Source organism: Arachis hypogaea, chromosome 13 (genome assembly GCF_003086295.3).
Source record: "Arachis hypogaea cultivar Tifrunner chromosome 13, arahy.Tifrunner.gnm2.J5K5, whole genome shotgun sequence".
NCBI lineage: Eukaryota > Viridiplantae > Streptophyta > Magnoliopsida > Fabales > Fabaceae > Arachis > Arachis hypogaea.
The window spans coordinates 47,916,919-47,938,578 of NC_092048.1; the positions used below are offsets into that span (position 1 = coordinate 47,916,919).

General features: G+C 38.7%; 1 protein-coding gene and 2 non-coding genes across 3 annotated transcripts; 2 read left to right on the plus strand and 1 right to left on the minus strand.

Annotated features, from left to right (window-relative positions):
* Window positions 1-5,831: 5,831 nt before the first annotated feature.
* Window positions 5,832-10,744, plus strand: LOC140178150 (uncharacterized). Its single transcript, XM_072213395.1, has 2 exons — window positions 5,832-6,847; window positions 9,952-10,744. Exons 1-2 carry the CDS (start codon window positions 6,254-6,256, stop codon window positions 10,084-10,086), a joined length of 729 nt encoding a protein of 242 aa, XP_072069496.1. The 5' UTR covers window positions 5,832-6,253; the 3' UTR covers window positions 10,087-10,744.
* A 3,083-nt stretch (window positions 10,745-13,827) lies between these two features.
* On the minus strand, window positions 13,828-13,935 carry LOC112739043 (small nucleolar RNA R71). The gene has a single exon (XR_003169984.1). It is a non-coding gene; the product is annotated as a small nucleolar RNA R71 (small nucleolar RNA).
* Window positions 13,936-20,907: 6,972 nt separating this feature from the next.
* On the plus strand, window positions 20,908-21,015 carry LOC112739644 (small nucleolar RNA R71). The gene has a single exon (XR_003170575.1). It is a non-coding gene; the product is annotated as a small nucleolar RNA R71 (small nucleolar RNA).
* The last annotated feature ends 645 nt before the right edge of the window (window positions 21,016-21,660 follow it).

Below are 21,660 nucleotides of genomic sequence, written 5' to 3' on the forward strand. Positions count from 1 at the left end.
ACCCAAGCAGAGGCACAGACCTAGCATTAAACGCCAGGAAGGAGCACCCCAATGGGGGTTCAACGTCTTATAAGGAGCATCAAGCTAGCGTTGAATGCCAACCAGGAGCAAGAGCTAGGCGTTCAAATTCCACAAGGGGCAGGGAATTCAAATTTCCTAGCCTCCCAAGACCAGTGGGTCCCACAGAAACTCCACCTACCCCACCTACCTCACCCTCTTATCTCTCCCTCTTTCTTCTTCTCCTTCTACTCTCTCATTCCCAATTGTTCATATTTGCTCGAGGACAAACAAAACTCTTAAGTTTGGTGTTGCAAAACCTTTGCTTTTTGACTTCTACCACTCCTAAGTATAGCACCAAAGACTGGTGAAACCTCAAGGAAGAGGAAGGGAAAGGCACTTGCCTCCACTTTTCCCCACCTTATATGTCACCTATGCAATTCAGCTGGAATTGTAATAAAAGGAGACATCTCCATTGAGAAGGACAAGCCCATCACTAAAAGAAGGATAGAGCATGTTAGAGAACCGGCACATAGACCACCGCAAGAGCATGTGGAGCCGCCTCAACAAGAAATCCTTGAGAAGCCTCAAGGATGTATTTTCCTCCTCAAAAAATTTTTTGGGACCAATTGCACACTTCTCTAGGAGAATTGAGCTCTAGCATGGATCAACTAAGGATGGGACATCAAGAGCACTCCACAATCCTCCATGACATAAGAGAAGATCAAAGAGCCATGAGAGAAGAACAACAGAGACAGGGGCGTAACATAGAAGAGATCAAGCGGTCCATTGGCTTCTCTAGAGGGAGCAATAGTCGCCGTTACTAACGTGGATCCGTTCCTTTTATCTCCTGTTTGCTTATGTTATTTTTCTGTTTTTCATGTATTTTGTTTTACTGTCTGTTTCTAGTGCATGATCATCTATCTTTATGTCTTAAAGCTATGAATTATTCCATGCATCTCTCACCTTGCTTAAAAGAAAAAATTTTATTTGAAAAAGAAAAGTAAGATGCATGAATTTCGAGTTATATATTAAGAATAGTTCAATTATTTGATGTTGTGGCATTGCTTTTGTTTTCTGAATGTATGAATAAACAGTGCATATTTGATGTTGGAGTTAAGATGTTGGCTCTTGAAAGAATGAGGATAAAAGTGAAATATTATTGGTGATCTGAAAAATCCTAAAATTGATTCTTGAAGCAAGAAAAATCAGCATGCGAAAAAAAATGTGAAAAAAAATATATATAGCAAGCAGAAAAAGAAAAAAAAAAAAGTAAAAAAAGACAATAGCTCTTTAAACCAAAAGGCAAGAGCAAGGATCCAAGGCTTTGAGCATCAATGGTCAGGAGGGCCTAATAGAAACATCTTAGCCTAGGCAGTTCAAATGAACTGCTTCCCTAACTATATGCTTGTGGTGTGAAGGTGTCAAGTGAAAAACTTGAGACTGAACAGTTAAAGTCGTGGTCCAAAGCAACGCTTAAGAACTCTGGACACCACTGGCTGGGGACTCTAGTAAAACTAAGTCACAATCCTAAGGGGTTCACCCAGTTAAAGTGTCGTGGCATTTATGTATCTGGTGGTAATATTAGAAAACAAAGTACTTAGGGTCACGACCAAGACTCTAAAGAAGCTGTGTTCAAGAATAAAAAAGAACTTAACTAGGAGAATCAATAATATCATCTAGATTCTAAGTTCCTAGAGATGCCAACTATTCTGAGCTTCAATTGAAAGTGAGGTGCCAAAACTATTCAGAAGCAAAAAGTTACTAGTCCCGCTCATTTAATTGAAACTGAACTTCATTGAGAACTCCGAAATTTATTGCATCCTTCTATTTCTTTTTATCCTACTGAGTTTTTGGTTGCTTGGGAACAAGCAACAGTTTAAGTTTGGTGTTCTGATGAGTGGATATTTTATACGCTTTTTGGCATCATTTTCATATAGTTTTCATTAAGTTTTATTATGTTTTTTATAGGTTTTCGTGCAAAATTCACATTTTTGGATTCTACTATGAGTTTGTGTTTTTTCATGTAATTTCAGGTATTTTCTGACTGAAATTAAGGAGTTTGAGCAAAAGTCTGATTCAGAGACAGAGAAAGCACTGCAGATGCTGTTAAGATCTGACCTTCGTGCACTTGAAAGAGCTTTTCTGGAGGTACAGAAGTCCAAATGGCGCGCTCTCATATATTTTACCCTCATATATTTTTTTCCTAAAAGACCTTCTTACCCTTCATTAAGTTAGTTAATAATTTTTAATTTTGACTTTATGCCTAAAATTATTAATATGCCCCTAAGTACTCTAGTTTTACCGTTTAACCTGATTTACTATCAAAATGTTACCGTGTTAATCTTAATATTTTTCTATTACCAAATTATCTATAATACTTTTAGTTAATACCAATTCTATTCTTAGGGACCTAAAAGATCATTTGATCCTTTAATAATTTGTTTACTTATTCTAGTTACCACTTTTTACCGTTTTACTTCTAATTTTTACTAAAGCTTTTATTTAGGCCCAAAACTTTATTGTAATTATAATTTTGACTCAATTAATTTATATAATTACTAATTTATTCTTAATGATACTAAGCTCATAATTGTACTTATCTTTCAATTAAATTATATTTTTAACCCTCTTTTTATCCAAAAATGACCATAACACCCTTTTTACTTTTACACCTTTGTTTCATAGGATTAAAATCAGTTTTATAACCTCTTATTAACTCTTATACACGTGACTTTCATGATCATTTAGTGACTAAATTTTCAGGGGTCCAGTTTTTCATTTTTATGCACTTTTAGTGACTTTTAAGACTTGAAACTTAAACCCCAAGTGTTCCAAATAATTTCGGTGATTTTACACAATTTCCAGAGGTAAATAAGCTTCATGTATTACTCAAATAATAGTCCTAAAATAGAGAAACATCACTGAATTTTAAAATTAAGAATCAAGTACAAGATCACCACAAAGTGGCTCATATGAATACCAAAAAACAAGCATAAACATACTCTAAATAATCTTAACTCTTACCTCTTATGTCATTCAGTTATTAAACCTTTCATACACTATAAAACGTGCACACAAGGGAAGGAACACAGCTGGTGATGGTGTAGTTTTCTTTTTGGCCGAAAGTACGCAAAAACGTCAAAATTCAACCACTTTGAGATCGAATCTCTCTAACTCCTTAGGCGTGCTCTATGGGTGCTTCAAGAGGAGTTATCTATACATGGAGGAGAGTAAGAATTCACCATGGCTACTATTTTTTTTTAAAAAAGAAACGAGAAAGAATCAAGAGTTTACCTAGCCGAAATTTCGGTATAAACACAAGAATTAGCGAAAACAGACAAGAGTTTGTATTTGTATGGATTGAGTACTTGAAGAACACATGAAAAACAATAGAAGAAGAGTTGAAATAGGGGCTGGGGGTCAGAGAAAAAGTGCAAGAATTTTCTCTCTTTCTCTCTCAAGAATTCGGTTAAAAGAGTGTAAAAATGTGTAAAGTGTTTTGTGAATTTTGTGGCCAATGCTTCCTTAAATAAAAAATCAAAGTCTTGCTGAATTTATAATGGTAAAAGAGTCTAAAGTTTTCATAGTTAAGAGCTGGGCTTTAATGAATAAGGAGCGTGAAAACGAGGAAGTTTGATCAGCGCTTGCATATTGAGCTTATCTGCAATTAATCGCAGTTAGTTATTCGAGGTTAAAAGCACAGCAGAGAGGGATGAAAGGCTGAAATAGTCTCGGCCTAGAGGCTGAGAAGGAGAGACAAGTTACTTGGGTGGCAAGTAAGAAGATTTGGGGCCTCTAGGAGTCGTTTGTGGAATACTAGTCAAAAATTCGGTTGGGAGTAAATTTTACCGTGTGGTGAAATAATTAATGGCTAAGATTTATTCTTAAGGAAATAAATCATGAATGGATAGCTAATATTAATCTTCGGACACAATTACCAAGGTAGAAATTATTTTTACCACTAGTTTCGAAGTTTTCGATTACAAGAATTTTTATCGGCGCACGCAAAACTGTCACTAAAAGTGAATTTCTAGCTCAAAAAGTCTCTAGTAAAAAAAATAAATTAATAGTAAGCTAATATTTATTATTTACTAGTTAAACATGACTTAGAGGAATTAATTACCCTCATAAAACCAATTTTAACCTTATTGATGGTCTTTTTCTATTTAATTTTTTTCTTTTTTTTAATTTTTGTTTTTTTTTTTACCATTGGACTAGCCTCACTATTTCTTATTGAGCCGTGATTCGAAATTTTGCAAAATAAATTTTAAAATAACTAAAAAAATTTATTTACGAAAAATCAGGTTCTTACGGATCTCTTACTTTCTCTTATAATTTTCTAGTTCTATTTCTATCTATCCATCTAAATCTCACAACAGTTTTCATTTTTTTTTTCTTTCCCTCTTTAAATATGTACTGCCATTTAGATAAATAACACTATAATTCAAAACTATTAGTATAAACACTTTCACCTAGAACTGAATATGTAATTTAGCAAAGTTTAATTAGAAATGGCATTATATCATTGTAGTAATAATTAAGAGTTTCTTTAACTCATATAATGATGTATTCTAAAGTCTATTTCTTATATAAAATGTCATATGATTTAGTCACAATATAGAACTCTTTCTAACTTCAACTAAATGGAAATCAATTATAGAAAGCTAATTAAACTTTCTCAATGCAGGATTCATAATGCGACGCGAGATGAGGACTCAAATCAAATGTCACCCACTGATGATGCGTTTAATAATGATATACATATTCGGCCCCTCTGATGTCATTAGTCATTATTGTAAGCAGTAAATAAATCATTAGCTTTCTTTATTAACTTTATCATTTCTTCATTTTTAATCTTTTACTTTTAGGAAGGATTATCTGATGGAACGGTGTTCAATTCATGTCAACCAAGTTGGTCATCGTGTTTCATATATATTCTACAATATTAAACAAAATATAAGTTACTTATATTTTCTCATAAACTAATATTCATACAATTTTCTTGAGATATCGATTTAATTAAATACTTAAACAAGATGAGAACTTCCTTAGATATAATTTATATTTGAATACATTTAGGTTACGTTTGTTTATAAAGACAGATACTGAAACAGGGACACTGAGACAGAGGAGACATGGATAGAGACAATTTGTCCAGAGACACTGAATTAGTGTATTTTGTGTCCATCCTAATAGGAATGACACAAAGACACTAAAAAGAGACATAACTTATTTTTTATTTTTTCTTTCATTATTCTTGTTAATTTTTTATAATTATATTTTTTATTGTTATATTTTTCATCTCAAATTTTTTAAATGAAAAAAAATGAGAATAAATTAAATTTTCATAATTTGTTTTAGTTTATCACCAAACAAAATACAAGAACACAAAATTTTATGTTTCTGTCAATCAGTGTCTTATCCTATCCTATTCTCAGTGTCTTATCCTGTCCTATTCTTAAAAACAATCGCAGCCTTAAAATCTGACAGCAGTTATTTTTTTGTTCCTATCAAGGGGATATTGAAATACCGTTAAATTTGAATACATTTAAAGCTTCAATTCATTTTGGTAAGTAAGGTCTCTCTATCCTTCTCTACTAGTAGTGTGTTATTCTCATGGCTGAAATGCCCATTTCGCATGGCCTTGCTTGGCATTTCGCGTGCGCCTTGTGTGGATTGGCCTGAAAACCTGTTTCGTGTAGGTAAATTGAGCCTTACGCATTTTCGTAAATATTTTTTTAATTAAAATATTATTTATAAATTAAAATTAACTATTATATATTTATGTATAGCTATATGTATTTAACTCATTTTTATTATTACTCATTGATTTTGATATATATCTAATATAATTAATTTTTACTATATATATTAAAAAAAAAAACCGACCAAAGCAACACAACAGCTTGGAAGAACGGGACCGCATCAGGGGCAGGACTTGATTCGCACGGAACGGGTCGGTACCATGCTGGGTCGGAGGAAAACGGTTCGGGTAAGGAAGAACCAGCAGGGGTGCGCCTCACAGCTCATGGAAGACTCCGCGCAAGGTGAATCTTAGGCACTGGGGGCTGACTCACGGCCTAGATCCGACGGGGGTCATCTCACGGCTACCTCACAAGGAGAAGATCCACTTAAGGCGGCTGTAGAGGAAGCGCGTCGGTCCGGGCAAGAGAGCGGGAGTGAGGGCTGGCTGAACGGTGAAGCAGCAACGTGGAGAGGAGGAGGACGACTCGAACCGGGTGTTGCAAGCACGATGATGTCGCGGGATCTCCAAGTAGAAGACGATCCTCAGCCCTGTAATGGTGCAGTACTTATGGTGCTTGACGGCGGACTGATGATGACTCAAAGAAGAAGACACGGCGTGGAGGCGGGAGGGTGCAGATCTTCAATTCATGAGGTAGGAGCTGATGTGTTACAAGGGGCTGATGGCACAGAAGAAGGATTAGAAAACGGGCTCAGTGATTATGCTAATCCAGCACAGAGCTGCAGAGATACTCAAGGTAATCAAGTTTGTGGTAACTTTGGGATGGGATTGATAGCCGATGGTGACAGAATTATACCAGTGGTCAATGCCGAAAATGGTTACAACGATAAGGAAAATGTGGGGGACGCAGCACATACCAACGGGGATGACACCAGTGATAATGGGGGCTTAACTTTGGAGGAGCAGCATTTAGAAAATAAAAGAACCTGGGAGCTAGCAAGGGAGTCAGGAGCAGAACTATATAACGAAGAAGACGACATCATGGCGATTCTCCAACAATTGAATGAAGAAGCTGCCCAGAAAAAAAGGATAGAAAAACAGAAGGCAAAAGCAAGACGGAGTAGACCAAAAACTCATAAAAAGGTGTGCAATATTTTATTGAAATGATTTTTAGTTCTTGAAATGTTAGGGGTTGAGGGGTGACGAAAAGTTGAGGATGGTTAAGGAACTGAAACGGAAGTATAGATTAAATATGTTAGGTTTGGTGGAGACTAAAAGACAGGTAATAACTAAATTTGATATACCAAATATTTGGGAAAATAGTTGTGCAGGGTGGGACTATGTTGAATCTGATGGTGCATCTGGTGGGTTGTTGTTAATATGGGATGATGAGTTTCAATTATAAAAGGGAGAGATGGTTATGTGTTGAAGGGGAGTTATTGAAGAATAACTTTAATTGTGCCTTTATCTTGGTATATGGTGCTCATATTAGAGACGAGAAGCTTGTGGTATGGGAGGAGCTGAGCTACATAGCTGGGTTATGCCAGGTTCCCTGTTGTTTCATGGGAGATTTTAATGAGATTCTACATGTGGAAGAAAGACGAGGTACTGATAGTTTATCCTTAGCAGTGGAAGACTTCAGGAATTGGATACATGACATGGGTGTAGTGGACTTGCCTATTACTGACCGCAAGTTTATTTCGTTCAGAGGTCGTTCCTGCAGTCGAATTGATAGAGTTCTGGTTAACCTGGAGTGGCTTGAGAGGTTTCCAGAGACTAGGTTACGAGGGGGTCCAAGAGGCTTGTCTGATCACTGTCCGATCATAGTGGAAGATAACAAGCAAAGGGATGGACCGAGGCCGTTTCGTAGTCTTGATTCGTGGTTTACACACGAAGGGTTCCTGAGAATGGTCAAGGAGGAATGGAGAGGACTAGGAGAGGCGCAATTCACAGATAAATTGAAGGCCTTGACAGCTCCTCTGGGAAGGTGGCACAAAGCCAATTTTGGTGACATGGACAAGAAAATCATGAAGTTTGAAGAAGAGATTAAGAAGATTGATGATATGGTGGATGATGGGGTCTATGATGGAACAATGGAGGCTAGAAGAAGGGCGCTTGTGGTTTGCTGTGAGAAATGGTATGTAAGGAAAGAACTACATTGGAAGCAAATGTCTCGCTCTAGACATGCGAGGGACATTGATAAGAACACGAGGTACTTCCACAGCTTAGCTTCTGCGAGGAGGAGGAACAATAGGATTGATGCGTTACTTGTTAATGGAGGATTAATAAGGAATCAACCTAGAATTAAGATTGAGATTAGGGACTTTTATAAGAAATTATATCATCAGGAAGAGTATCCTTTGGTGGGGTTCAGGGATGGTCTAGTGGAAATGATTGGTGAAGAGGATGCTTTGGCTTTGGAGGTACAACCGACTCCTGAGGAGGTTAGAGAAGCAGTATGGGACTGTGAATCTTCTAAGGCACCAGGAAGTGATGGGTACAACATGAACTTCATAAAGAAGTGCTGGAACGAAATTGGCTCTGATTTTACGACAGTGGTGTTGGAATTTTTCATAACGTCCAAGTTACCGGCAGATGCTAATCTTACCTGGGTGGCGCTGGTTCCTAAGTTTACTGAGGCTAAGGAAATCAAAGACCTGAGGCCGATTAGTATGGTAGGCTGTGTGTATAAAGTCATATCGAAAATTCTGGTTAGGAGGATGCGAGCAATAATGCCACGGCTAGTAGGGGAGACTCAGAGTGCTTTTGTTAAGGGGCAGAAGATTCATGACGGGGCTCTTATTGCATGCGAAACGGTTCAATGGATTAAGTTGAGGAAGAAGGAAGCGGTTATAATAAAGCTAGACTTCCAAAAAGCATATGATAGAGTCAACTGGAGCTTTGTAGACCTGGTGTTGCAAAAAATGGGCTTTGGACGGAGATGGAGGAGTTGGGTTATGGAGTGCGTAAGCACATGTTCTATGTCAGTACTGATGAACGGGTCGCCTTCTAAGCCGTTTAAGATGGAAAGGAGCCTGAGACAAGGCGATCCACTGTCTCCATTTCTGTTTGTACTTGTTGCTGATGTTCTACATAGGATGTTCAGTGAGGCAGTAAGAAATAGGCGTATATCACCGCTACTGGTTGGTAGAGACCATATTGAGCTGTCGCATCTTCAATTTGCGGATGATACCGTTCTATTTTGCCCCCCAGAGGAAGAGACCATCAGGAATTATAGAATGCTTCTTCGATGCTTTGAAGTGATGTCGGGATTAAGCATCAACTTTGATAAATCTAGTTTGATTCCAATCAACTGCGAGGATCAATAGGTGCAACGAATGTGTAACGTACTGGGCTGTAAGGTAGCATCTCTTCCAGTGAAGTACTTGGGAATTCCGCTAGGAGCTAATCCGAGGTTGGTAAAGACTTGGAAGCCCATCATAGATAAAGTGGAGGAGAAACTAGGCATGTGGAAAGCCAAGGTTCTCAATAAAGCCGGTAAGCTGGTGCTGATTAAATCTGTATTGAACAGCCTTCCTGTCTATTTCTTGAGTTTATATAAAATGCCAAAGGCAGTTGCAGAGAAGTTGATTTCCTTACAGAGAAGGTTTCTCTGGAGCAAGGAGGATGGAAGGAATGGTATAGCCATGGTCAGGTGGGAGGTGGTGCAGGCTCCCAAAAAGTTTGGCGGGTTAGGCGTCGGGGATGCCATGGTGCGAAACATAGCCCTCCTATTTAAGTGGTGGTGGCATTTTTCAAAGGAGGATTGCCCCTTATGGAAGAAGGTGGTTTGCTCTTGTAATAACCTAAACCCAAATGTGATGCTATCATCCCAGGCATTACCTTCCCGAGGGGGGCCGTGGAAGGATATCTGCCATTTACAGTTTAAGGATCAACAAGTTAAACAAAAAATGATTACTGGGTTGTCTATGGATATCGGTGATGGTAGAAGAACACGGTTTTGGGAGGATGTATGGCTGCGTGGCGGCTCTCTGAAAGATCAATATCCTAGGCTCTTCTCGGTTTCAACCCAAACAGGATCCGTGATAGGGGATTGTGGGTTTTGGGATGGGCTAGAGTGGAGATGGAACTTCCAATGGAGGCGAGAGCTATTCCAATGGGAGTTGGATCTAGTGAACCAGATGCATGATACTTTGAGAGTGATAAATCTTGCTTATGACAGAGAGGATAGAGTTGTATGAAAATTTGATAAAAAAGGCTTATTTTCTACTAACTCCTTTGTGCAGGTGCTGCAGGCAGAAATAATTTCGGAGGACACAGCGAGTTACAGCTTTACAAGGACAGTTTGGAAAGGCCTAGTTCCACCAAGAATTGAGCTGTTCGTTTGGTTTGCTCTGACTGGAAAGGTGATGAGCGGATAATTTATACACTTTTTGGCATTGTTTTTGGTATGTTTTTAGTATATTTTAGTTAGTTTTTATTATATTTTTATTAGTTTTTAAATAAAAATCACTCTTCTGGACTTCACTATGAGCTACAGAAGCCCAATTGGCACGCTCTCAATTGTGTTGGAAAATAGACATCCTGGGCTTTCCAGAAATATATAATAGTCTATACTTTGCCCAAGATTTGATGGCCCAAACCGGCGTTCCAAGTCAGCTCAAGAATTCTGGCGTTTAACGCCAGAACTGGCACAAAAGCTGGAGTTAAACGCCCAAACTGGCACAAAAGTTGGCGTTTAACTCCAAGAAAAGTCTCTACACATGGAAGCTTCAATGCTCAGCCCAAGCACACACCAAGTGGGTCCGGAAGAAGATTTCTGCATTAATTACTTATTTCTGTAAACCCTAGGCTACTAGTTCTCTATAAATAGGACCTTTTGCTATTGTATTTTCATCGTTGAGAAGTCTTATACTTGGATAGACCTTTTCACGCTTTTGGGAGGCTGGCCTCATGGCCATGCCTAGACCTTGTTCTTATGTATTTTCAACGGTGGAGTTTCTACACACCATAGATTAAGGTGTGGAGCTCTGCTGTTCTTCATGAATTAATGCAAAGTACTACTGTTTTTCTATTCAATTCAACTATATTACTTCTCCAAGATATTCATTCGCACCCAAGAACATGATGAATGTGATGATTATGTGACACTCATTACCATTCTCACCTATGAACGCGTGACTGACAACCACTTCCGTTCTACATGCAAACAAGCTTGAATGTGTATCTCTTGGGTTTCTGATCTAAGATTGGAACCTTCGTGGTATAGGCTAGAATTATTGGCGGCCATTCCTGAGATCCGGAACGTCTAAACCTTGTCTGTGGTATTCTGAGTACGATCTGGGAAGGGATGACTGTGACGAGCTTCAAACTTGCGATTGTTGGGCGTGTGACAGACGCAAAAGGATCAATGGATCCTATTCCAACAAGATCGAGAATCGACAGATGATTAGCCGTTCGGTGACAGCGCATTTGGAACGTTTTCACTGAGAGGACGGGAAGTAGCCATTGACAACGGTGATGCCCAACATAAAGCTTGCCATGGAAAGGAGTATGAATGGTTGGAAGAAGGCAATAGGAAAGCAGAGGTTCAGGGGGAACAAAGCATCTTCATACGGTTATCTGAAATTCTCACCAATGAATTACATAAGTATCTCTATCTTTATTTTATGTTTTATTTATCTTTTAATTATCAATTCTCCATCACCATCTGAATTAGCCTGACTGAGATTTACAAGGTGACCATAGCTTGCTTCCAGCCGACAGTCTCCGTGGGATCGACCCTTACTCACGTAAGGTATTACTTGGACGACCCAGTGCACTTGCTGGTTAGTTGTGCAGAATTGTGACAAAGTGTGATTCACGTTTAAGAGCTCCAAGTCCTTTGGCGCCATTGTTGATGATCACAATTTCGTGCACCAAGTTTTTGGCACCGTTGCCGGGGATTGTTCGAGTTTGAAAAACTAACGGTTCATCTTGTTGCTTAGATTAGGTAATTTTATTTTATTTTTATTTTCGAAAAATTCAAGAAAAAAAATATTTTTTTCTATTTTGTTCTTCAGAGTTTTTAAGAATGAATTCTAGAGTTTCAAGATGATTTGTTGAAGTTTGGCTGAATGTGAAGCCATGTCTAATCTTATTGGACCGAGGTTTCAACTTATCATCGCAAGAGCTTGTTGATTTCTATCAATTTTGATGTTGTTAGCAATGATCTGCTAAAGCTTGGCTGGTCATTGGCCATGTGTAGTGTTTTGGACCGGAGCTTTCATTGAAAGCTTGGCTGGCTAGTAAGCCATGTCTAATTCTTGGACCGGAGTCTTAGATTAGCATTGCAATGATTCCTGGAACTCTTATTAAAAATTTTTGAACCCTTTTATTTTCTTTTCCACTCAATTTTCGAAAAAATCACAAAAAAATTTATAAAATCATAAAAATAAAAAATATTTTATGTTTCTTGTTTGAGTCTAATATCTAATTTTAAGTTTGGTGTCAATTGCATACCTATAATTTTCGAAAATTACATGCATTATGTTCTTCATTAATCTTCAAGTTGTTCTTGATGATTTCATTGCTCTAATCTTTAAATTCTCTTGTTTTGTGTGTTTTGTTGTTTCTTATATGCATTCTCAATTTGTTAGTGTCTCTTATATGAAAATTTTTAAGTTTGGTGTCCTGCATGCATTGTTTGTTTGATTTGAGTTTCCTAAGATTAGTTGTATTTTGATTGTTTCTCATCATTGAAAAATTCAAAAAAATTCTCAAAACTATGTCTTTTCATGTCAATAATACAGAGAATTGAAGATTTAGAACATTCAGCAGAGGAATCAAACAGAAAAAGCTGGGCGTTCAAAACGCCCAATGAAGAAGGAAAACTGGTGTTTAAACACTAGCCAGGGTACCTGGCTGGGCGTTTAACGCCCAAAAAGGTAGGATTTTGGGCGTTAAACGCCAGAATGGATGCCATTCTGGGCGTTTAACGCCAGGAGGACACTAGAGGGAAGATTTTGTTTTTAATTCAAATTTTTTTTCAAATTTTCATAATTTTTCAAAATCAAATCTTTTTCAAATCATATCTTTTCAATCATATCTCTTCAAAATCAATTTCTTTCCATTTTTTTATTTTTGAAAATCCTTGCTATAATTAATGATTTACTTCAAAATTTTCAAGTTGTTACTTGCCTATTAAGAAAGGATTAAATTTTAAATTTTAAGAATCATATCTTTTAATTTCTTGTTAGTCAAGTAATCAACTTTAATTTTTAAAACTTTCTCTTTTTAATTTGATTTTCAATCATATCTTCTCAATCATATCTTTTCAATCACATCTTTTTCAAAATTTACTCTCAATCATATCTTTTTACTCTTTTTAATTTCAAAATCTTTTTCAAAAATCACTTAATTTCTTTCCTAATCTTAATTTTCGAAAATCTCAATCAAATTTTCAAATTTCTTTTTATTATTTCAAAATCTTTTTAACTTATTTTCGATAATTCTTCCCCTCTTCTCACATCCTTCTATTTAAGGGACTAACACTCCTCCTCAAGGTGCAATTCGAACTCTATCCTTCTTTATATGTTCGAATTCTCTTCTATCTACCCCCTCCTTCTATTCTTCTGTTCCTCTGACACCTCAAGGAATCTCTGTACTGTGACATAGATGATTCCCTACTTTCTTGTTCTCTTCTCTTTCATATGAGTAGGAACAAAGATAAAGGCATATTTGTTCAAGCTGATCCTGAACCTGAAAGGACCTTGAAGAGAAAACTAAGAGAAGCTAAAGCACAATTCTCTCTAGAGGGCCTAACAAAGCTTTTCAAAGAAGAAAAAACCATGGCAGCCGAAAACAATAATGCCAACAATGCAAGGATTGCAAATTAGTTTGAGCTTAAGCCTCAATTAGTTTCTCTAAAGCAACAGAATTGCAAGTTTCATGGACTTCCATTGGAAGATCCTCATCAGTTCTTAGCTAAATTCTTGCAAATCTGTGACACTATCAAGACCAATGGGGTTGACCCTGAAGTCTACAGACTTATGCTTTTTCCTTTTGCTGTAAGAGACAGAGCTAGGACATGGTTGGATTCACAACCTAAAGAAAGCCTGAACTCTTGGGAAAAGCTAGTCAATGCCTTCTTGGCAAAGTTCTTTCCACCTCAAAAATTGAGCAAACTTAGAGTGGAAGTCCAAACCTTCAGACAGAAGGAAGGTGAATCCCTCTATGAAGCTTGGGAAAGATACAAGCAATTGATCAGAAGGTGCCCTTCTGACATGCTTTCAGAATGGAGCATTATAGGTCTTTTCTATGATGGTCTGTCTGAACTATCCAAGATGTCATTGGATAGTTCTGCTGGAGGATCTCTTCATCTGAAGAAGACGCCTGCAGAAGCTTAGGAACTCATTGAAATGGTTGCAAATAACCAATTCATGTACACTTCTGAAAGGAATCCTGTGAATAATGGGACAAATCAGAAGAAAGGAGTCCTTGAGATTGATACTCTGAATGCCATATTGGCTCAGAATAAAATATTGACTCAGCAAGTCAATATGATTTTTCAGAGTCTGTCTAGAATGCAAGCTGCACCAGGCAGTACTAAGGAAGCTTCCTCTGAAGAAGAAGCTTATGATCCTGAGAACCCAGCAATGGAAGAGGTGAATTACATGGGAGAACCTTATAGAAACACCTATAATCCTTCATGGAGAAATCATCCAAATCTCTCATGGAAGAATCAACAGAGACCTCAACAAGGTTTCAACAACAATAATGGTGAAAGAAACAGGTTTAGCAATAGCAAGCCTTTTCCATCATCTTTTCAGCAACAAACAGAGAATTCTAAGCAGAGCCACTCTGACTTAGCAACAATTGTCTCTGATCTAATCAAAACCACTCAAAGTTTTATGACTGAAACAAGGTCCTCCATTAGAAATTTGGAGGCACAAGTGGGACAGCTGAGTAAGAAAATTACTGAACTCCCTCCTAGTACTCTCCCAAGCAATATAGAAGAGAATCCAAAGAGAGAGTGCAATGCCATAAACACGTCTCCCATGGCCAAACCTGGAGAGGAGGAAGAGGCAGTGATCTTCACTGAGGAAGACCTCAATGGACGTCCACTAACCTCCATGGAGTTCCCTAATGAGGAACCATGGGAATCTGAGGCTCAGACTGAGACCATAGAGATTCCATTAAATTTACTTCTGCCATTCATGAGCTCTGATGAATATTCCTCCTCTGAAGAGGATGAAGATGTTACTGAAGAGCAAGGTGCTAAGTACCTTGGAGCAATCATGAAGCTAAATGCCAGGTTGTTTGGTAATGAGACTTGAGAGGATAAACCTCCATTGCTCATCAAAGAACTGGATGACTTGACTAGGCAGAAATTACCTCTGAAGAGACAAGATCCTGGAAAGTTCTCAATACCTTGTACCATAGGCACCATGACCTTTGAGAAGGCTCTGTGTGACCTGGGATCAAGTATAAACCTTATGCCTCTGGTATGCGAAATTGTTACTCAGGTTGTGAATTATTGTTCGAAATTGATTCCCTGGCAATGGCACCAAAAACGGATGCACAAAACCATGGTCTAAACATATCTTCACAACTTCACATAACTAACCATCAAGTGCACTGGGTCATCCAAGTAATAAACCTTACGTGAGTAAGGGTCGATCCCACGGAGATTGTTGGTATGAAGCAAGCTATGGTCACCTTGTAAATCTCAGTCAGGCAGATATAAAATAGTTGTGGAGTTTTCGAAATTAAATAATAAAAGAAGGATAGAAATAATTATGTAATTCATTGGTGAGAATTTCAGATAAGCGTGTAGAGATGCTTTTGTTCCTCTGAATCTCTGCTTTCCCGCTGTCTTCATCCAATCAGTCTTACTCCTTTCTATGGCTGGCTTTTTGTAAGGATGTCACCGGTGCCAATGGCTACTTTCAATACTCTCGGGAAAATGGTCCAAATGCTCTGTCACAGCACGGCTAATCGTCTGGAGGCATCACCCTTGTCGATGGTTGCATCCTATTCCTCTCTGTGAAAATGGTCCGATGCGTTGTCACTGCATGGCTAATCATCTTGGAGGTTCTCGATCATACTGGAATAGGATTTACTATCCTTTTGCGTCTGTCACTACGCCCAGCACTCGCGAGTTTGAAGCTCGTCACAGTCATTCAATCCCAGAGTCCTACTCGGAATACCACAGACAAGGTTTAGACTTTCCGAACTCTCATGAATGCCGCCATCAATCTAGCTTACACCACGAAGATTCTGATTAAGAGATCTAAGAGATACTCATTCAATCTAAGGTAGAACGGAAGTGGTTGTCAGGCACGCGTTCATAAGGAATGATGATGATTGTCACGTTCATCACATTCAGGTTGAAGTGCGAATGAATATCTTAGAAGCGGAACAAGTTGAATTGAATAGAAAAACAGTAGTACTTTGCATTAATCTTTGAGGAACAGCAGAGCTCCACACCTTAATCTATGGAGTGTAGAAACTCTACCGTTGAAAATACATAAGTGATAATGGAGTTCATTGGTCTCGGCCCCAGAGGGGAACCGGAGTAACCAAGACTACGAATACAATGATAAAAAGTTCTATTTATAATAAACTAGTCACTAGTGTTTACAGAAGTAAGTAATTGATGCATAAATCCACTTCCGGGGTCCACTTGGTGTGTGCTTGGGCTGAGCTTGAAGTCTACACGTGGAGAGGTCATTCTTGGAGTTGAACACCAGCTTTTGTGCCATTTTGGGCGTTGAACTCCACTTTGCAACTTGTTTCTGGCACTGGATGCCAGAATTGGGCAGAGAGCTGGCGTTGAACGCCAGTTTGCGTCGTCTAAACTTGGGAAAAGTATGGACTATTATATATTTCTGGAAATTCTTGGATGTCTACTTTCCAATGCAATTGGAAGCGCACCATTTTGAGTTTTGTAGCTCCAGAAAATTCATTTTGAGTGCAGGGAGGTCAGAATCCAACAGCATCAGCAGTCCTTCTTCAACCTCTGAATCTGATTTTTGCTCAAGTCCCTCAATTTCAGCCAGAAAATACCTGAAATCACAGAAAAACACACAAACTCATAGTAAAGTCCAGAAATGTGAATTTAACATAAAAACTAATGAAAACATCCCTAAAAGTAACTAAATTCTACTAAAAACATACTAAAAACAATGCCAAAAAGCGTATAAATTATCCGCTCATCACAACACCAAACTTAAATTGTTGCTTGTCCCCAAGCAACTGAAAATCAAATAGGATAAAAAGAAGAGAATATACTATAAATTCCAAACTATCAATGAAACATAGCTCCAATCAAATGAGTGGGACTTATAGCTTTTTGCCTCTTGAATAGTTCTGGCATCTCACTTTATCCATTGAGGTTCAGAATGATTGGCATCTATAGGAACTCAGAGTTCAGATAGTGTTATTGATTCTCCTAGTTCAGTGTGATGATTCTTGAACACAGCTATTTTATGAGTCTTGGCCGTGGCCCTAAGCACTTTGTTTTCCAGTATTACCACCGGATACATAAATGCCACAGACACATAATTGGGTGAACCTTTTCAGATTGTGACTTAACTTTGCTAAAGTCCCCAATTAGAGGTGTCCAGGGTTCTTAAGCACACTCTTTTTTTTGCTTTGGACCTTGACTTTAACCGCTCAGTCTCAAGTTTTCACTTGACACCTTCACGCCACAAGCACATGGTTAGGGACAACTTGGTTTAGCCGCTTAGGCCAGGATTTTATTCCTTTAGGCCTTCCTATCCACTGATGCTCAAAGCCTTGGGATCCTTTTTATTTACCCTTGCCTTTTGGTTTTAAGGGTTATTGGCTTTTTGCTCTTGCCTCTTGGTTTTAAGAGCTTTTGGCTTTTTCTGCTTGCTTTTTCTTTTTCTTTCTATTTTTTTTCGCCTATTTTTTTTTTTGCAAGCTTTGTTCTTTGCTGCTTTTTCTTGCTTCAAGAATCATTTTTATGATTTTTCAGATTATCAAATAACATGTCTCCTTGTCATCATTCTTTCAAGAGCCAACATATTTAACATTCTTAAACAACAACTTCAAAAGACATATGCACTGTTCAAGCATTCATTCAGAAAAAAAGAAGCATTGTCACCACATCAATATAATTAAACTAAGTTCAAGGATAAATTCGAAACTCATGTAATTCTTGTTCTTTTGAATTAAAACATTTTTCATTTAAGAGAGGTGATGGATTCATAGGACATTCATAACTTTAAGACATAGTTACTAACTACTAATGATCATGTAATGAAGACACAAACATGGATAAGCACTTAACATAGAAAACGAAAAACAGAGAAAGTAAGAACAAGGAATGAGTCCACCTTAGTGATGGGTGCGTTTCTTTCTTGAGGAACCAATGATGTCCTTGAACTCTTCTATGTCTCTTCCTTGTCTTTGTTGCTCCTCCCTCATTGCTTTTTGATCTTCTCTAATTTCATGAAGGATGATGGAGTGTTCTTGATGTTCCACCCTTAATTGTCCCTTGTTGGAACTTAATTCTCCTAGGGAGGTGTTGATTTGCTCCCAAAAATTCTGTGGAGGCAAGTGCATCCCTTGATGTATCTCAGGGATTTCTTGATGATGAGCTTCTTCATGTGCCTGTTGAGATTCATGAATGTGCTCTCTTGTTTGCTCCATCCTTTTCTTAGTGATGGGCTTGTGAGATGAATCTTTCCATCTTCCATGGCTCAGAGGTGGAAGCATTTGTCTTCCCTTTCCTCTTTCTTGAGGTTTCTCTGGCCTTAGGTGCCATTAATGGTAATGGAAAAACAAAAAGCTTATGCTTTTACCACACCAAACTTAGAATATTGCTCGCCCTCGAGTAAGAGAAGAAAGAATAGATGAAGAAGAAGAAGATATGGAGGAGATAGAGGGATGTGTGTGGTGAATGGAAAACAGAAGGGATGACCATGAATGGAGAGAGAGAGGGTGAGGTGGGTGGGGATCCTGTGAGATTCACAGATCCTGAGATGATCCTGTGGGGTCCACAGATCCTGAGATGATCCTGTAGGGTCCACAGATCCTGAGGTGTTCAAGAAATTACAACCTTGCACCAAATTAGGCATGTAAAATGCCCTTGCACACAACTCTAGGTGTTCAGCACCAGGTTGGTGCCCATTTTGGGCGTTCAACGCCCATTTGTTGCCCATTTCTGGCGTTGAACGCCAGAACCATGCTTGTTCTGGGCGTTCAGCGCCAGCTCTTCTCCAAGGTGCAATTCTGGCGTTCAGCACCCAGATGCTGCCCATTTTGGGCGTTCAGCGCCCAAATACTGCCCATTTTGGGCGTTCAGCGCCAGAACCATGCTCTGTTCTGGCGTTGAACACCAGACAGGTGCTTCCTCCAGGGTGTGATTTTTCTTCCGCTGTTTTTGATTCTATTTATAAATTTTTCGTTTATTTTGTGACTCCACATGATCATGAACCTAAGAAAACATGAAAAACAAAAATAAAATTAGATAAATAAACATTGGGTTGCCTCCCAACAAGCGCTTCTTTAATGTCAATAGCTTGACAGTGGGCTCTCATGGAGCCTCACAGATGTGCAGAGCTTTGTTGAGACCTCCCAACACCAAACTTAGAGTTTGGATATGGGGGTTTGACACCAAACTTAGAGTTTGGTTGTGGCCTCCCAACACCAAACTTAGAGTTTGACTGTGAGGGCTTTCGTTGACTCTGCTTTGAGAGAAGCTTTTTCTGCTTCCTCTCCATGGATGCAGAGAGAGATCCTTGAGTTGTAAACACAAGGTTGTCCTTATTTAATTGAAGGATCAATTCTCCTCTGTCCACATCAATCACAGCTCTTGCTGTGGCTAGGAAAGGTCTTCCTAGGATGATGGATTCATCCTCTTCCTTTCCAGTATCCAGGACTATGAAATCAGCAGGGATGTAAAGGCCTTCAACCTTTACTAACACGTCCTCTACTTGTCCATAAGCCTGTTTTCTTGAATTGTCTGCCATCTCTAATGAGATTTTAGCAGCTTGCACCCCAAAGATTCCCAGTTTCTCTATTACAGAGAGGGGCATGAGGTTTATTCCTGAACCAAGGTCACACAGAGCCTTAAAGATCATGGTGCCTATGGTACAAGGTATTACGAACTTTCCAGGATCCTGTTTCTTCTGAGGCAATGTCAATTGATCCAGATCACTTAGTTCATTAGTGAACAAGGGAGGTTCATCTTCCCAAGTCTCAATACCAAATAATTTGGCATTCAGCTTCATGATTGCACCAAGAAACTTGGCAGCTTGCTCTTTAGTAACATCCTCATTCTCTTCAGAAGAGGAATACTCATCAGAGCTCATGAATGGCATAAGGAGGTTCAATGGAATCTCTATGATCTCTAGATGAGTCTCGGATTCCTTAGGTTCCTTAGAGGGAAGCTCCTTATTGATCATTGGACGTCCCAGGAGGTCTTCCTCCTTGGGATTCACGTCCTTCTCCTCTCTTGTGGGTTCGGCCATGGTAATTAATTCAATGGCCTTGCACTCTCCTTTTGGATTCTCTTCTGTATTGCTTGGAAGAGTACTAGGAGGGATTTCAGTGATCCTTTTACTCAGCTGGCCCACTTGTGCTTCCAAATTTCTAATGGAAGACCTTGTTTCATTCATGAAACTCACAGTGGCCTTAGATAGATCAGAGACTAAATTTGCTAAGCTAGATGGATTCTGCTCAGAATTCTCTGTCTGTTGCTGAGTGGAGGATGGAAAAGGCTTGCTATTGCTAAACCTATTTCTTCCACCATTATTAAAGCCTTGTTGAGGCTTTTGATCCTTCCATGAGAGATTTGGGTGATTTTTCCATGATGGATTGTAGGTGTTTCCATATGGTTCACCCATGTATTTTAACTCTGCTATTGCAAGGTTCTCAAGATCATAAGCTTCTTCCTCAGAAGATGCCTCTTGAGTACTGTTGGATGCAGCTTGCATTCCATTCAGACTCTGAGAAATCATATTGACTTGCTGAGTCAATATTTTATTCTGAGCCAATATGGCATTCAGAGTATCAATTTCAAGAACTCCCTTCTTCATAGGCGTCCCATTACTCACAGGATTCCTCTCAGAAGTGTACATGAAATGGTTATTAGCAACCATGTCAATGAGTTCTTGAGCTTCTGCAGGCGTTTTCTTTAGGTAAATGGATCCACCTACAGAAGTATCCAATGACATCTTTGATAGCTCAGATAAACTATCATAAAATATATCCAGGATGGTCCATTCTGAAAGCATGTCAGAAGGACACTTTTTGGTCAGCTGCTTGTATCTTTCCCAAGCTTCATAAAGGGATTCACCTTCCTTCTGTCTGAAGGTCTGAACATCCACTCTAAGCTTGCTCAGCTTTTGAGGAGGAAAGAACTTGGCTAAGAAAGCCGTGACCAGCTTATCCCAAGAGTTCAGGCTGTCTTTGGGTTGAGAGTCCAACCATATTCTAGCTCTGTCTCTTACAGTAAAAGGGAAAAGCATGAGCCTGTAGACTTCAGGATCTACTCCATTAGTCTTAACAGTATCACAGATCTACAAGAATTCAGTTAAGAACTGAAAAGGATCTTCAGATGGAAGTCCATGAAACTTGCAGTTCTGCTGCATCAGAGAAACTAGCTGAGGTTTCAGCTCAAAATTGTTTGCTCCGATGGTAGGGATGGAGATGCTTCTTCCATGTAAATTGGAATTTGGTGCAGTAAAGTCACCAAGCATTCTCCTTGCATTGTTGTTGTTGGGTTCGGCTGCCATCTCCTTTACTTGTTCGAAATTTTCAATAAGGTTGTCTCTGGATTGTTGTAATTTAGCTTCTCTTAGTTTCTTCTTCAGAGTCCTTTCAGGTTCTGGATCAGCTTCAACAAGAATGCCTTTTTCCTTGTTCCTGCTCATAAGAAAAAGAAGAGAATAAGAAAAGAAGAGGAATCCTCTATGTCACAATAAAGAGGTTCCTTATTGTTAGTAGAAGAAGAGGAGAAGAAAAAAATTCGAACACAGATA